This window comes from Thamnophis sirtalis, unplaced genomic scaffold (genome assembly GCF_051295495.1).
Source record: "Thamnophis sirtalis isolate CommonGarterSnake01/CBP01778 unplaced genomic scaffold, rThaSir2_p1.2 scaffold_1, whole genome shotgun sequence".
Classification (NCBI taxonomy): Eukaryota; Metazoa; Chordata; class Lepidosauria; order Squamata; family Natricidae; genus Thamnophis; species Thamnophis sirtalis.
In genome coordinates, this window is record NW_028261381.1 from 109,339,484 (window position 1) to 109,356,749 (window position 17,266).

The 17,266-nt window shown below is 38.6% G+C and overlaps 1 protein-coding gene across 1 annotated transcript in view; it reads right to left on the reverse strand.

The window, feature by feature from the left end:
• SLC8A3 (solute carrier family 8 member A3) overlaps window positions 1-17,266 on the reverse strand; it is a 222,515-nt gene that overhangs the window by 157,351 nt on the left and 47,898 nt on the right. The window contains exon 2 of the mRNA XM_087721544.1: window positions 14,484-16,306. Within this exon, the coding sequence (XP_087577670.1) occupies window positions 14,484-16,249 (1,766 nt within the window). The 5' untranslated portion in view covers window positions 16,250-16,306. The remainder of the gene's footprint in view (window positions 1-14,483; window positions 16,307-17,266) is intronic.

Here is a 17,266-nt window from a genome sequence, read left to right on the forward strand (position 1 = left end):
TATAGCTTTCACTGGCAGGGTTCCTTCATAAGCATTTGGGCAAGTGCTCTCCACTGCCAAGTTCAAATTCTGCTAAGCGGATTAGTTCTTTACTGGTGAAAGATTGTAGGCAACCGTATAGAGTTCTTCTCCATGTGATTTGAGGAAGTTGTCATTAGGTTTCACAGATAATTTATATATTCCCCAGAGGGCATTTCTAATTGAATTATGTGGTGTCTCACAAGTGTTCTGGGCACTGGTTAAAGAAAGCTGAGCCATTCTCTTGTCCAGAACAAGATCAAGAAGCTCCCATAATTAAGTTAGAAATATCCTCAAGGGAGTATTATCTTACCACACAAAGTAGTCTGCCACACACATTATTTTTAAATTTGCCATCTTAAAGGGATTCTTTGCCTTCCACCTACCTATTCACACTTCTTAAATCTGAGATAAGGGTTAATCTACTTCTAATCACACACAATTGCTGATGCAGGTAGAATGGAAGCGTGCCAAAAAAAATTCTCTCCACTTGCTTCAGCTATAGTGCCACAAAGCAAGAAATAACAGGGAATGATTTGTGACTTTCAGAAACAATGATGACTTATTCTGATTACAAATATTGGATAAGTTTAGATCTCACTGCAGACTAAATGCTGATTCAAGGACAATTCTGACCCTCCCCACTTTTGTGTTTTCAATTGGACAGAAGGTAATTCTGAATTTTAAATAACATATATAATTGTAAATATAACTAGATCAATTTCAACAATAGCAGTTAATAGATCTTTAGGCTGGAGTATTGCAATTGAGAGTCACTTTGGTCTAATGTTTAAGGCCCCAGGATAGAAACAGGGAGACTAGAAGTTCTAGCCCCACTTAGGCATGAAAGCTGGTTGGGTGACTTTGAGCCAGTTACTTTTCTCAGTCCACAACATCAGGCTCAGGTGACATGCTAATTGGCCAATTCCTGTTGCAACCAATGGATAAAAAAGGTTATTTCAAACAAAACCCAAAACCCCAAAACAAAAAGCACTTGTGGCAAAAATGCTAGGGAGAAAAATAATTGAGATTGAAATCTGTATGATCTAAAAATTTTCACGCTGTGCTTTGTTGGAAACCTGCCTTCCAAATGTGCTTGGCACAATCTTGCTCATGTGTCATTTTTAAGATGTAATAAATGGAGATTTGATCACTGTGACTCCCAGGAAGACAGACTCTGCTAAGATTTGGTAAATAGTATTTTTAAACTCATAGTCCCCATAACAATTTGAATTTCCTTAATGCCTCTGGCAATTATTGTTAGTTTCATCCTACATGGAACAGTGGAAAAGAGCTTGTTAATGGGACAGGAATCTTGAATAAATAAATGACAGATATAAGATTCACTCAGACACTAAGAGAAGTACTTTGCAGAACAGATTCCCTTCCAAGGTAATCTAATAGGAATGGGCAGGAGCTCACTTATTGATAAATAGGGGAGATAAGGTTTCACCTCAATCTTATTTATAATATTAGCTTAGTTTTATTAGTTTATTTGAAGTTTAATGTAATACAGCTAATGAAAACAAAAGCAAAAAGCAAATCCTGGGTCCACCAACGCATTTTTGCCTGTTTATTATTAGTTTGAATGTTGCTTTTGGGCAAATGTCAGGCACAATGTATCAGTGTTGACCACTGTATATCTAATGAAAAGTGACCCTGCGAACATATTAAATCCGAACTGGGATAATTATTTCACAGGGAAGCTAAAAAGAGCCTTTTGCTGCTGGTCTGTCTGTTCCATTTCTCAAAAGATTCCCCTCACAAGACTCACTGTATTTAATATTCTGGAACATATTCTATCAAACTCAAAGTCTCACTGCTTCCTGGCATTGTCCCATGTGCCTGACAGAATTGCTAAAATAGTACGATGTTTTATTCCATTAATATAATAAGTGTATGAAGCTCATCAGTCCCTATCATTTTAACAACAAAGTTACACAGAGCCAATTTGGTCTACTGATTAAGGCAGCAGGCTAAAAACTAGGAGACTGAGTTCTAGTTCACTTTAGGCACGAAAGCCACTCACTCTCTCTCTCAGCCCAGCTCTCTCACAGGATTTTTGTTGTGGGGAAAGCAGGAAGAGAAGGGAGTATTAGGTATGTTCATGCCGTGAGTTATTAAGGCAAAATAATTTTGTTGTGCTGTCCATGGTGCTGAATGTATTTTTTTCTCTAAATGACTGCAGCATGTCTACCTTCTTAGAACTATCGAAAATTAGCTGCTCATTTTGACTAGTTTTGCTCATTAAAACTAGTTCTCTGAATTGCTAAAAGGAACATGTGTTACCAATGTTGATTGCCAGAATTACAGGCAAATCAGGCATGGTTAAAGCTGTTTTAAAATGGATTTGTGCTGATGACAGCTTTCTGTGGGAATCTGTTGAGTGTAGCCTCTAAATACTGAGTAAGGGGCTGACAGCCCAGATGCAGTTTCATCCTTTAGGATGGAACTAAATATTATAGGAGAGACCAAACAGTTTCAGAAAATTCCCACCCCAATTTCAAATGTTGGAGGAAGTGATCATTTTGATATAAGCGGACAAAGCCCAATGGTAGCCATTTATTTTTTAAAGTTCCTTTCCCTGTCAATTTGAAGTAACAAAACTACTAGGCTACACTTTGGAATTTTATCTTCTCAATCCAGAAGTTATTCTTCTAATTTTCCTGAGTCAAATGCACAATCCAAGATCTTTGTGGGTGGATAAATGTATTCAAAACTACATTTTTAAAATATTCAATTCTATTTCATCATTTCACCCTTACCATCAGTTTCTCTGCACTTTAAAACAATATATTAAAAACTCTTCAGCATGCTGCAGTGGTAAACTGGGGTCCCAGAACATGGCATTTTGTAAGTGCCCACAAATGCCTCCATCCATTTTTATTTTTATTTTTTGGGGGAAAGAAAGGAAGTGAGGTGTTAAACCAATCTCTAAGGCAAAACAGATGCACCCTGAACTTAATCCTCACACTTTGACCAGAGGGCAAGTGAGGCCGATGGAGCAAAATATCACTCTTCAGTATTTGAATATTCACTTTAAGATCTTTTTAAAAGATAACAATATAACAGCAAAACTTCTATGTCATTTTTAATGGAGACAGAAGATACTTTAAAAAAAAAAAGGAATAGAGGGATAAATTCCAGCATGGTGTCTCCTTCCTTCCTTCCCTCCTTCCTTCCTTGGAAAATAAGTATATTGTGAAAATAGCTTTGTAGAAAAACAGTAAATTTATCCCCTATGCAGGGAGCAGGAATGTGCATGCAAGGACCGGCATGGATCAAAGTCCTATGGAGCCTAACATTATTTTCTCAGTGCAGATACAGGTAATTCTTGACTTAGAACTTGTCATTTAAAAAGCCTTTGGAGTTACAAAGGATTCAAAAAGGGTTCTATATGTACAGCACTACAGCCACCACAGTCATATGACCCTATTTGGATGCTTGGCACCTGGCTCACCTTTACAGCTAGCTGCTGCATCCCACAGTCACGTAACCACAGTTTGTGATAGTTTTTTTACTGCTTTCCAGCAAACTGCCCAAACTGTGCGCACACATGCCCAAACTGAAAGGTGTGCACGTGCGAATGCGCGATTGTGTGGAAGTGAGCATGCAACGACATACACGATGTGCATGCATGAACATGCACATGTGCATGCATGAACATGCACATGTGTGGACATGCACATGCACAGATATGCACATGTGCATGCAAGGACATGCACACATGTGCAGAAGAGACCTGAAGACCAGCTGACCGGTGGGAGGTGAGGCATCCCAACACTGGCAGCGCTTTTTCTTTCATGAACGTTTGTTTCAACGTTTGCAGGGAAACAGAAGCTCATGAAAGAAATGCCACGGAGATCTGACCTTGGGCAACAGCGCTCTACGTGCCACTTCTGGCACCCATGCCATAGGTTTGCCATCACAGACCTAGTACTATTTCCTCTTCACTAATGGAATCATCTACTACACCAATAGAGGCTATCCCATGATGCTCCATTTAGCAAATGAAGTTCAAACTAGGTGGTATGGTGAAGCTCAGCTGTCTTTAGGACTTTACATACAAAGAGTTTCTCCATTTCCCCGCTCAAACTGGGCTGACGTATCATGTGGTATGCAACAGAATTAAGTCTTGGTAATCTTCTATATCTTTTTATATTAATGATTTGGATCAGTGAAATGAACATCTAGTTTTAAAATGGATCTACTTGCAACGATATGCAAACTAAAGGAAAGGAAATCTTTAAGCATAAGTGATAAATTGCTTGCTTAGCACCTTTTTAGCTCCAAAGCAATTAAGATGCTCATAGGGCAGAAAATTAATACTGAGTTTTTTTCTCCACAAAAGTGGAAAACACAGAGCAAATTTTCACGTGAAACAAAACTGGGTGGGGCAGCTATTATTTGAGAAGACAGAAATGAAATTTAAAATGATCTTGATGAAGAAACGGGCTGAAAATAAAAAAATGAAATGCAATAGAGACAAATGCCAAATGACTTCATTTAGAAAAAAAAAGAAATAAAATGCAGAGAGAAAGCAAGGGGAACACTTCATTTAGTATTAATAGGTTATTGAATCTGCTGAATATGCATATACTAGAGTTGAATATGAATAAGCACAGACGTATGGCTGCTAAAACGAGTGCAATTTTAGGGTGCATTAAAAGAAATAGTTGCCAAACCACAGGAAATAATAGGTCCTCTTTATTCTCCACTGGATAGACCTCATACTGAAAATTGTATTCCTTTCTAAACATTGCATGTTAAAAAGGATATAGAGAAACTCAAACAGACTTGGAGATGGCAAAGATGACCAAGGGACTGTAAATCAGGTACTTAAAGGGAAGAAGGAAGTACTGGGACATATTTAGTCTTGAAAGAAGATTATTGAGGGAGATATAATATGATTCTTTGAGTGACTCCAGGGATGGCATAGAAAAGAACGCTATACTTTGTCTTTATTATCTCAAACAAATAGTGGTCTATAGGAAGGCAGTTTCTAGCTGAACGATAGAGAAAAAATATCTTAATTCCAGCAGTTTTATCATGGAACTGGTTTCTGAGAATCATGGTGAACATGTTCACTGAATATGTTTATGCTGAGAGTCAACAGCCATCTGTCTACGGGGTCTTAATTTGGACTTCAGAACTGAACGGGACCTGGGTTTAATGGCCTTTTAAAAATCCTATAATTCTATGGTACATGAATTAATTGAGACCAGCTCCATTTTAAATGTTAGATGGGTTCTTATTCATAGGGCAATCCAGAACAAAATGTTCAGAGTTTTAGAGCAGTGGGAAGAGGAGGGGGGCAGTATAATTCCAAAAGTACATTTATTAAGTTCAAAATTCAAGTAAGATATCAGAGCATAGTTGCAGTAAAAAAAAAAAAGAATAATATGGTTTGCAAAGGTTGTTGCGATTGGGACCCTGCAAGTAGGGTTATCCTCCTTGGGAAAAGGGACTGTTGGGCCAGCCTTGAAATCTGTGGGTGCCCCATCTTCAAGAATTTACTGCTGGACAATCACTCTCCAACCTTACTTTTTTAAGGAAGATTACTGAAAAGATGGTTGTGTTAAGCTGTAGAAGACACTGGAAAAAATGGATTGTTTTTAGGCACAATATTGAGACAGTATTGACTGCACTAATGGATAAATCTGAGTGGTATAATGACATGCAGAAATGACCTTGGGAGACAGGAAGAAGAACTTCAGATTGGATAATCATCATATAAAAGATAGCAATAGCAATAGCACTTAGACTTATATACTGCTTCAACAGTGCTTTACTGTTGACTCTAAGCGGTTTAGAGTCAGCATATCATCCCCAACAATCTGGACTCTCATTTTACCCACCTTGGAAGGACGGAAGGCTGAGTCAACCTTGAGCCTGGTGAGATTTGAACTTGCAGGCAACCAGCAGTCAGCAGAAGTAGCCTGCAGTACTGCATTCTAACCACTGTGCCACCACGGTTCTTATGGAGATAGGGATGGAGTATGGGAAGTGTTTTAGAAAGGACCCTTCCTAGTTTTCCAGAGAGTAGAAGGTAAGGATGGGAGACACACTTTCAGACTTGTAAAATTCTGTTAATGTAACCATACAATAAAGATAGAGCTAGTACTGTATTCAAGTTGTGCTCTATGTCTAGACCAGGAGTAGTCAACCTTTTTATACCTACCGCCCACTTTTGTATCTCTGTTGGTAGTAAAATTTTCTAACCGCCCACCGGTTCCACAGCAATAGTGATTTATAAAGTAGGGAAATAACTTTACTTTATAAAATTTATAAAGCAGAGTTACAGCAAACCCCTAACGCCCACCATGAAAGCTGGAACGCCCACTAGTGGACGGTAGGGACCAGGTTGACTACCACTGGTCTAGACTATTCCTGATGGTTAACTGGTGGAGCCAGAATGGGAGTGGTGTTACTTCTTGATTTCCCAGGGGCTTTTGAAACCACAGTCTGTGTGGTTTGGGGGAAATGGGCACTGTTCATCTACACATGTGCCACATCCTGGTGAGAGCAGGAGGCTAGAGCTAATGGCAGATAGCATTCTGCTTTAACTAATGTTCCTCATAGCAGTCATTTTGTAGATGGGCAAATCGTCCTACACAGCCATTTGGCAAATTGAGCCAATTAAGCAAGATCTCAAAATTTTAAATGTATTCACTACTCAAAAAGGTCCTTGATCCCTGCTATAAAGTATTCTACTGCGAAGTTCAACGAGGCCTTTTGAATTATTAAATCTTAGCAGATTTATGCATTTTAAGAAATGAGCGTCTCATATATGCATGTTGATATTTCAATAGGATTAAGGAAACTCTTTCTCTACATCCCCCTTACCCCCACCCTCATACACTCAGAGAGATAATGTGTGAGCATGTATATTAATTACAAAAATCTAATTGAAAGGCAGGGGGGATTAAAAAAAAAGCCCTTTATTCTGTTGCTCTCCTGAAATCTACAGCAATATCTAATTGAGATGATTACAATTAGGTTATACAACTGCAATTTAAGAATCACTGTCATGAAATCCTTCTATTCAATTGACATAAGGCCTTAATGAATGTTCTTCTGCAGATCAAAATGAACAGAAGGATTCATAAGGACAAACATGTGCTGTCAAGTTCTTCTGATCAAAAATGGAAGATGCCTGCAGACTTGATAAAACAAGTGGCCAGCAACACCACTAGTAGAAGCAAAGCTAGACCTTCTGTATATACTGTACATTCTCATTCTACTGCAAGACTCAGAGGTGTCAAGAACTTTTCAACTGAGGAGGGAAAACCTTCTAACCATAAGATTACAAAGCAAAATTAAACTTTCCTGACAACAGAAAGAAGCCAGGGGAAATACTTTTGCCCACACTTCTAAAATACCTGAAGGAAGCACACATATTGCTAAGGTACACCAAACAGCAATATTATTTCATACCACAGTGAAGAGTAACTGAAACACCACCAGTCACAAACTAGTTGTTTAGTCTGCGTCAAAAATGGCATGTTAGGTGCTCTCTCTATGGTTATGTAAATGCATGTCCTCCCTATGAGCATTAATCTCACAGCCTTCCCACCAAGGTCTTTTAATGCTAAGAATGCTCCTCACATATTCTCTGCTGACATATTTCATTCAGGTCACAGATTGTATGGAAGTTGCCTTGAATTGAAGATATCACAGATCCATCCATACACTATTCTTCATTCTATGTTTTTTTCATCAACCACCATCATAAAGGCTATAAGAGGTCACAGAACAGATCAGCATGTCTCTGCTTTTAGAAACTGTCAGTGCATCCAATTTCAATAGGCTGAGTTTACAAATTCTGAAAATATCTCCTAATTTCCTTGCAAGCCATCCACCATATGCTCCAACCCTACGCAATCTATATAAGTGCAGCAATTAACAGTCTAACCTAGAAATCCAATCATCCTTAAGTCACTTTGGTTCTATCACTATCTTTCAAATTAGCCCACCTCACAAATTTTTTATGAGGATAAAATTCATACAGAGAATTATGAATGCCATTTAAAGCTCTGGAAAGAAAAGCAGAAATGTAATTAACAGGTACCTAAATAAAATGAAATAAGGTCATAGAAACAGAAATCTTAGAGGTGATGTAGTCTAACCCATTGGTCAGTGCAGGGACATCTCTGACAGATGACCAACCAGCCAATTTGAAGACCTGTTGTAAAGAAGAATTCAACCTTTAAAAATCACAATTTTCTCTTCAACTCATTGCAGCCAATTAATACTCATAGTTCTATGCAGCAAATATACAGTGAAAATCAAATGAAGGGAATAGGTATTTTTCAGAGATTATCTCCTAAGAAAAGAAGAAAGCATATCAGATTTACAACTTTGGAACACGTCCAGCTAGGAGAATGTCAAGCCAATACCTAATAATAAAACTTCCCCCTTGATTCCCCCTTGATTAGACAGCTTTCCCAGTATCAAAATATTACAAGAGAAACATTTGTGACTCTGTCTAAAATATCAGTGTTTTTTAACTGTGTAAAACTTACCTTGTTCCAATTATCCATTCATCTCAATATTGGAAATGTATTCATTTGAATATTTATCTTCAAATTGTCACAATTTTAATAGTTTAAATAGTTGTGATATTGTTTAGGCTACAGCTTTTATGCCATTCAGTCTTGTATTTAGGGAGATGGGCAGCTAAATAACGTAATAACAAATAAAATAAAATAATAATAAAACAAAACAAAATATTCCATCAAAGCTGACACAAACCAAAGCACAGAAAAACTCAAAGAAGTAATGCAAAATCATAGACCCCGTCTATAGAATTGCCAAGAGTCAGACACAACTGAATGGATATCATCATCATCATCATCATCATCATCATCATCATCATCATCATCATCATCATCTGATTAAACATACACAGACAATATCAGTGTGACGTATCCCAATATTAGAATTGACAGGTTTAGAATTATACAAAGTTGCTAATAGCACTGACTTTCTGGTTTCCCCTATGAATAAAAGAGGTTAATGCAGTGCAGAAAAGTGATTTTCTGCCTATTCAGGGTAAGCACAGTGGAGGTTGAGAGGTAAGCACTTTCCACTGCCTTCTCGCACACACATCAACACTAATCCATGCTCAATCTTCATTCTAAGATTTCTCTACTTGCATCAGTTGTTTATTACTTCTTCTCAGTAAATCAAGGGTCTGATCTGGCTGGCTGATGGAAGAAAACTGTTAGAGACAGTGGTGTCAACTATGTAAGCTGGCCTTTTAGTCTACAGCTTTGAATATACAACATGTATTAAGAAATAATAATAGACTTCATGCAAAAGATTACTGATGGTCATTTCATTCACTGGGCTAATAGCCAACTTGTCTCCAAGTTTAATGCTGAAGAGTGATTCTTAATATTAAACTGTAATACTACTCTCATAATGGAACCATGAATTTTATTGGCAAAACCAAGGGCATACTGCATACTTAATTTGAAAGCTAATGTTATAAAATTACTAGAGCTACAACATTATCTCACTATGTAGCCAATGCACTCAACCAATAAAACCAATAAAATAAACCCCATACAAGCAGAGGAAAATTGAGACCTCACTCAACTTTTACTTCTCTATCACCAACCTACCAACCTCCTACACAATTTGGAAACTTGCACAAATTCTACACTGCATACAAAGCCTACATCAGTACAGACCTGCTTTTACAAATGCACACTTTTAAGAAGGATGGTAGGGCCAGGAATTGACCTATACTTCCACTTTCCCCATAAACACCTTTTTTTTAAAAGCACATCTCTCTCTGTGCGAAGGCACAGATGTGAATACAATAGCAAAATCCTCCGTGAAATCAATGCATCCAACCAGGTATAAAACAACCGAAATTGAGGGAAATACTGAAGAGAAGATTTGGCTTGGCATGCCAAATGAATAACCGTAACCCTGACCTCACCCTATTCCTAAGAGGTCCATAAAAGGAGGCATGCATAAGTACACCATCGCACTTACTGTCCTGTCCTACTGTCCCCATTTACTTGTACTCATTCCTTGTTCATATCCATGTTTATACTTGTACCTGTTATCTAGTACATTTGACAAATTAAATAAATAAAATAAAATTGCATGTATGTATGTATGTATGTATGTATGTATGTATGTATGTATATGAAAGGAAAAAGGAAATAACCTTAATGGATCCGCTCCAGGTTTCTATCAGTTTAAACCCCATGTTAAAAAGGTTAGGGAAATATGTGCTCCAAAGTCCCTTGAATTTGAAAAACATGCACTAAAATAAATGAAACTTACTTGATAGATTTTAAGGCATTACAGCTGTATATACCAGCCAGTGTTGCACTACTAAGTATTAAAAGAATCAGCTCTGAGAACATTAGATGATTAAAAAAAAATAAAGACAAAAACAAACAAACAAAACAAAACCCTTCCAAAGCCTATGGGCTTGATTTTGCTGCCGTTCCTATTAAAGTCTTGAGAACACAAACATGAATTACTGCTGTGCTGAGTCTTGGTGGCAGTAAAGGGGGGTTGAAAATTGCTGTTTGAAACTCAAGTAAAAAAAAGGACAACAGGAAGAAGAAAAAGCTTCCAGTGGGTAAAATATTTGAGTGAAGATGTGAAGCACATATTAATGGGAGGCAGACTCATGGGAAAGAAGGCTCCAGAGTACCTAAAAGAAATAAATAAATCTATGGATACTAAATATTGATCACTAACTGCTATAGACAGTAGTGCTACAGAAGTGCTATCAGCAGAATTTAGATAGTGGTAATTTTTCTAGGCTCCTAACCTGTAAGATGATTGATGAAATGTTGGCTTCCAGTCCATGACCAGAGCTGATCCAGGTACCATTTGCAAATGGTCTTCTCAGTGGTGGCAGCCCAAATTTGGAACACCCTCTACTGACACCAATGCTCTGCCTTTTCCAGTGGCAAACCAAAATGTTTTTTTTCTATGCACGATGCTTTTGAAGTCATTCTTGAATCCCGCTCTACGTTTACAAGTTGACTTATTTTATTGTATTTAATTTTTTCTGACCTAAAGCTTTTGGGTGAAGATGCAATACACAAATTCCCAAAGCACCTATAGAATCCAGGAGGGAATTTACAGAGGCGAAGCTGAAAACATACAAAAAACCAGCAGATTGTCAGCTCTGTTGGGAGAAGCAAGTAAAAATGGAATCTACATTACCTGCAGGATTAAGCAGTAATTTACAAACATTAGATTCCCAATAAAATCACAATGTGTTCGAAGAAATCTCGACCAGTTATATGCCAACAGTGCATTTTTCCCGCCCAAATATAGGTGAGGAAACTTTGACCATACTAGAGTTACAGAAGCAATAAGTAAGAACTGTGGCAGGATCAACTTCCTTCAAAATTTTGCTTCAGAGATTCCCACCCCACCCTCCACCCCCTCCCCCGGTATATTTTAAAGAATCAAAATTGTTTTGTCTCCTTCAATGTTTTAATGAGATTCCTTCCCATTGCCACTTATAGGTTAAGAAAACGCGTCCACTGCAATCATCTCTGGCCAATGGCTTGTGAAGAACTGGTGCTTAAATAAATAAATATATCCCCAAGGAGGCCAAAATCTACTGCCTGACACATCTTTTGTACAGCTGTGAAATGTGAAAGTGCGAACATGATATGCCCTGCAGATGTTCACTGTGAGTATGTTGGGTGTACACAAACATTCATCATCTCTTAGCTGAGCACAGTGGTTTAAAGCAAGGGGCTCCAACCTTGGCAACTTTAAGCCTGGAGGACTTCAACTCCCAGAATTCCCTAGCCAGCTTGCTGGCTGGGGGTTTCTGGGAATTGAAGTCCGCCAGGCTTAAAGTTGCCAAGGTTTGGAGACCCCTGCTTTAAAGGACTTCTATTAATGTTTGCTGGAACACAACACAGCTCAGCCAATAACCTGGCTACAGGTAGTCCTCAACTTACAACAGTTCACTTAGTGACTGTTTGAAGTCAGAACAGTGACTTGTGACCATTTTTCACACTTATGATCATTACAGCATTCCCATGGTTACATGATTTACATTCAGATGCTTGACAACTGACTCACATTTATGACAATTGCGATGCCCCAGGGGGGGTCATGTGATTTGTCTTTTGTGACCTTCTCACAAACAAAGTCAATTGGGGGGGGGGTAGGTTTAGGTTTATTAGATTTATATGCCGCCCTTCTCGCAAGGACTCAGGGCGGCGTACAACATTAAAAGAAACACATAATACAAAAGTTTTAAAAAATTAAATAGAATATCCCAAACCCAATTAAAATTGACAATGGCATTTTTTTTAAAAAAATCGAATTAAAATTAACAGTGATCAATAATTTATTTTGTTTTGTTTAGGCCAGGCTGGCTTGTTGGAAAAGCCAACTTTTTAGGGCGCGTCGGAAGGACCGGAGGTCGGGGATTATACAAAGCTCCGGGGGCAGCTCATTCCAGAGGGAAGGCGCTCCCACAGAGAAGGCTCCCCCCCTGGGGGTCGCTAGCCGACACTGTCTGGCCAACAGCACCCTGAGGAGGCCAACTCTGTGGGATCGCACTGGACGATGGGAGGCTACCGGTGGCAGTAGGTGGTCTCGCAGGTACCCCGGGCCTAAGCCATGGGGGGAAGCCAGATTCACTTAACAACCATGTTACTCACTTAACAACTGTGACAAGAAAAATCATAAAATGGGGCAAAACTCAACACATTTTTCACTTAACGACATAAATCTGGAGCTCAATTGTGGTCACAAGTGGAGGACTACCTGTACATTCAAAAAGAGGCTCTCTCTCTCGCACACTTTTTGATCATATTTGAAATACCAAGAGTGGACAGCAGCCTAGAGGTCAGGCCTGCAGGTCCACCCTTATATCCAAGTAGTTTTGAATCTTCTTGTGAACGAACTGAGCATCTGCAGAAGCCTAATCAATATGGGAAAGACTAATGAACCATTATGTGAAAGCCACTTGCAAGTAGAACTCCTTGGTCTAAATAATCTGGTGTTTCTCTGACAAACCAGCAACTATTTGACACATCTGATGTAGCACAACATGCAGAATGTCCCCCTGAAGGAACAGAAAATTAGGGTCGGATAATTAAGGTAATTAACTGTGGAAATGCAGTAAGCATGTGTGATGTAATTTGCTATGATGTCAGTGGGCAGGATTTTTTAAATGCCACGTTATTGTTTCTATAAGTGCTTTAGACCTTTGCTTTCCGGAGCATAGGTGATGCATTAAATCAAGTCACAATGTTAATCAGTTTAGCTCCGTTTGGTCAGTCCACACAAACTGGCAAGAGTTCTCTGAAATTAAAGGCAGATATAATGTCCTACTTTTGTTTTTTACTACTTTTATCATGTAAAATTATTGGACAATCTGTTTTTTCCTGAGCAAGGTGGGGAGAGGATGCTAATTTGCTTGCATTCCATAACAGAATTTCACAGTGACATCAACTGGAATAAACTGTAGAGATACACAGAGGAAAACACATCCATGGAGTGGACTGTTATGTTGTAAAAGACTATTATTAAGGCTTTCCTGAAAGAGATGATTACATTGGAGGCATATTAATTCTTCCCTCTTCCACGTTTAAATGAAAACCTTTTGAATCAAAAGAAAGTGGAAATAGAAAAGGAGCATGTAAGCAAATTCTGTCTTGTGAATGTTTGTTATTAATGTTCAAGCAGACTTCGCTAATGGCGGAATTTGTTTACAGAATCTGCTATGTCAGAGATTAATATAGTAATATAGTATACTGTATCATTATTTAGCAATACAGAAACTCATTATAGTAAAAACTAATTTGCTATATAAAAATTATTTGAATCCGTTCTTGAAAACTGAAAGATTCTTCTCCAAGTAATCAACAATATAGAACTATTATTGCTTTTTTTTTTAAAAAAAAAGAGATTATTAATTTGGTTCATGAGAAGAATAGCTCATTGAGGAGAGCAGCCTTCCCCAACCAGATGCCCTCTGGATGTGTTAGATTTTAAATTTCATAATTCCCAGACAGCATAATCCACAGGAGAAGAAATCTAGCATATCTGGAAGGCGGCAAATTGGGGAATCCTAGATTAATTTGGTAATTTAAGGTTTTGATTGCCAAGTATAATTCAATTCATTAAGTACTTGCAGCTAACATGATCAAGATTTTATCGGCTTGAGTTTTGAAGTATTTTAGTATTGAATCTTGGCAGATTCTTTAAAATAAATATTAGGTAACTGTTAGGCTATTTAGACCATCAAAAAGCTTCCATATATCCATTAATTCATCTCTTAAAAAGAGAAGGAACTAGATCCTGCTACAAGGTTCTTGTGAAGAGAAGGTAAGTATGGAAACTAGAGGAGAGGAGAGGACGGTCCATGTTGCCCATGTTTACCTGTGATGGATGAAAATTGTAGGGTTAAATACAGATGACTATTAAAATAAATAAAATTAGTTACTTACACAGTTTCATCATTCTTGAATTCCAGTTCTCCATAACAGTCTTCAAAATCCTCTCCACCTCCTTTTGCTGTTCCTTCAACTGTTCTAAAGGGGACTATGACTGTACCCCGTGCACCAGATGTTCTAAGAACTTTCACCTCCATCACCCCAATGCTCTCACTGATATGTATCACATCACACTCGAAGGTGAAGATGCCTGCATGGTCATCATCTAAGATAGTCACAGTAGCCACACAAGGTGAGACCAGTATGGCCTTGGGATATGGCAGCTTGTTGACTTCAGGGGGTTCCTCTGCATCAATCACCCGTAGGTTGCTAAGACGCACGAAAAAGTGCTCATCCTCTTCAAAGATATCATCATCAATGATCCCTATGGAAAACTCTTTCTGGGTCTCCCCAGACTTCAAAACAACTGTCCCTTCTGTAAATTCGTAGTCAGCCCCAGCATTAGCAGAGCCATCTTCTGTTTTGTAATCCACATGTATTGTCTTGGAGACATCACCTCCTCTTCGGACAACAGTTAGGAGGACAGCACCACAGTTCTCAAGACACTGATAGGAGCAAGGATCAAAATAAATTTTGGAGATGAATTCTTCTGGCTCCTCTGGCCGTACTTCATGCAAGCTAGTACTCCTCTTGGCTTGCTCAGCTGCATGCTTTTTGAGAATATTTCCTGCTCCAGTCATCATCCTGGTAGCTTGAATCCGATAGAACGCTCTGCTTTTTTGCTGGTGGGATAAAGCATAGTAGTTGGCCATTTCTACCAGCTGATCTAAGTCTTTTTCTGGGTGCTTTTGTTTCAGGTCCTTGAGGATCCGGATCATCTCTTTGCGAGACTCATCCACCTCTTTCCCCTCCATAGGCACTAGATTTCCATCTAAAAAATGGGAGTTCATCATCTTACCATCCATTTCAATCCCTTTGGGGTGATCCCCTTCTGTCTCAATGATAATACCCCTGTGTTTGTCAGTGCGGTACTTTTTGTGCATATATTTATAGAGAAACATCCTTCTGTCTGCAATCCAAGCCAGGATGACACAAACAGGGAAGAAAAACAGAGTGAGCAAGCCTTCCCATACCTGAACCACGCCTGGAGAAAAGACCGCAAGGATCATGTATAACCAGATATAGGCAAAGATGCTCCAAGCAGCCGTGACAAAGAAAACTCTCAAATGTTTTATCTTCCTCGTCTCCCCATCAGGAATGACATAGACACAGATGGCTAAGATGATAAACATATTGAAAGCTGCACTACCCACGATGGTAGAAGGGCCCAACTCACCAGCAATGAATCCATGACCGCATACCTCTATCAATGACAAAAGGATCTCCGGCGCAGAGGAACCAAGAGCCATGAGGGTCAAATTGGACACTGTTTCATTCCATATTCGGATGGAGGTGGTGATGGCTTCTCCGTTGGGTTTCCTGACTGTAATCTCTTTCTCTTGGGATGTAATGACTTCTATGGAAGCCATGAAACGGTCGGCAATGATAGAAACTCCAAGAAACATATATATGAGTGCCACAAAATAAACAATAACTCTGGCAATTTTGTCCCCCAAGGATGGGTTTTCTGGGTACCATATTGGCAAGATAACACCCTCCTTGCACTCAGAAGAATCGGAGCACGAGGTGTTATGTCCTATGTTTGGTGACTCTGTCCCTGTGCCAGCATCTACTTGTAGACCATGTAAAAATAGAACAAACATAAAAAGCCCAAACCGGAGGAAGGCTGAGGTGACAGGTTGTAACTTTAACCGCGCCATACACAAGGCTTAACATCCACAGCAGAGGAGCAAAGGTCTTCTGTTCAGGTTAAGAATCTGAAATAAAGAGATTAAAATCATGAGACTGAAAGAAATAAAAGGAAGAACTGACATTGCAATTAATGCAATTAATATTAATATATTCTGTTATTCACAACTAGTTATACTACCTTCTGTATAGTAATCATATTTGGTTAATTTTACATGGATCACGCAAGGTTGAATTATTTGTTTATCAGTAGAATAGAGGGAAACTGTCTGTACTGAGCACAGAACAATCAACCTTGGTATTTATCTTAGACATGATTAGTATCTTGATATCAACTGAATTGTTATCAAAGAATCACATCAGGTATTCCAATTTTGCCCTAAAGCAAGATAACATGATAAATTGGCACTTGTTTATGATATAATCCTATGAATTTTGGTTAGAATAAAATCCTAGTAATTCCTAGTAAAGAGCTCCAAAATGTTGTGAAGCCAACACTAACTTTAACTGATTGATTGCAACTCCACCACCAAGGAAATTGGACTGAGGCACTCAATAAACTCTGTGCCCAAATAGGAAGTTGAACTGGGTTTCCCTAGTTCAGCTTTTCCTGGTCCAAATCCAGCATCTTAATCAGATTTTGTTTTGATTTGAATTGTGTGAGTGGCTGTCCACCTTACAAGGTAGTCCAGACAACAAGCACATCCATAGGTACTAGCTCTGTCATTACGGTAGATTAAACAATCTTACAAGTGTGAAAGTAGATGTCTCTCCCCTCACCTTTCCAGATGAAGAAACTAGGGATGGTCCCTTTTAAGATGTTTATCTATACCTATTCTTTATGTGGATTCAGTGCCCTTAATCTGACTATTGCCTACTCTGCCACTCTTCCTTGTGTCTTCCAGCTTCATTCCCACATACTATTACAGTTGCTGTAACAACACTGAGGGTATGGCATAGGTATTTAAAATAAATATAGAACAGGTTCAATATTTCAAAAGGATGATAATATTTTCTGTTAAGAACTG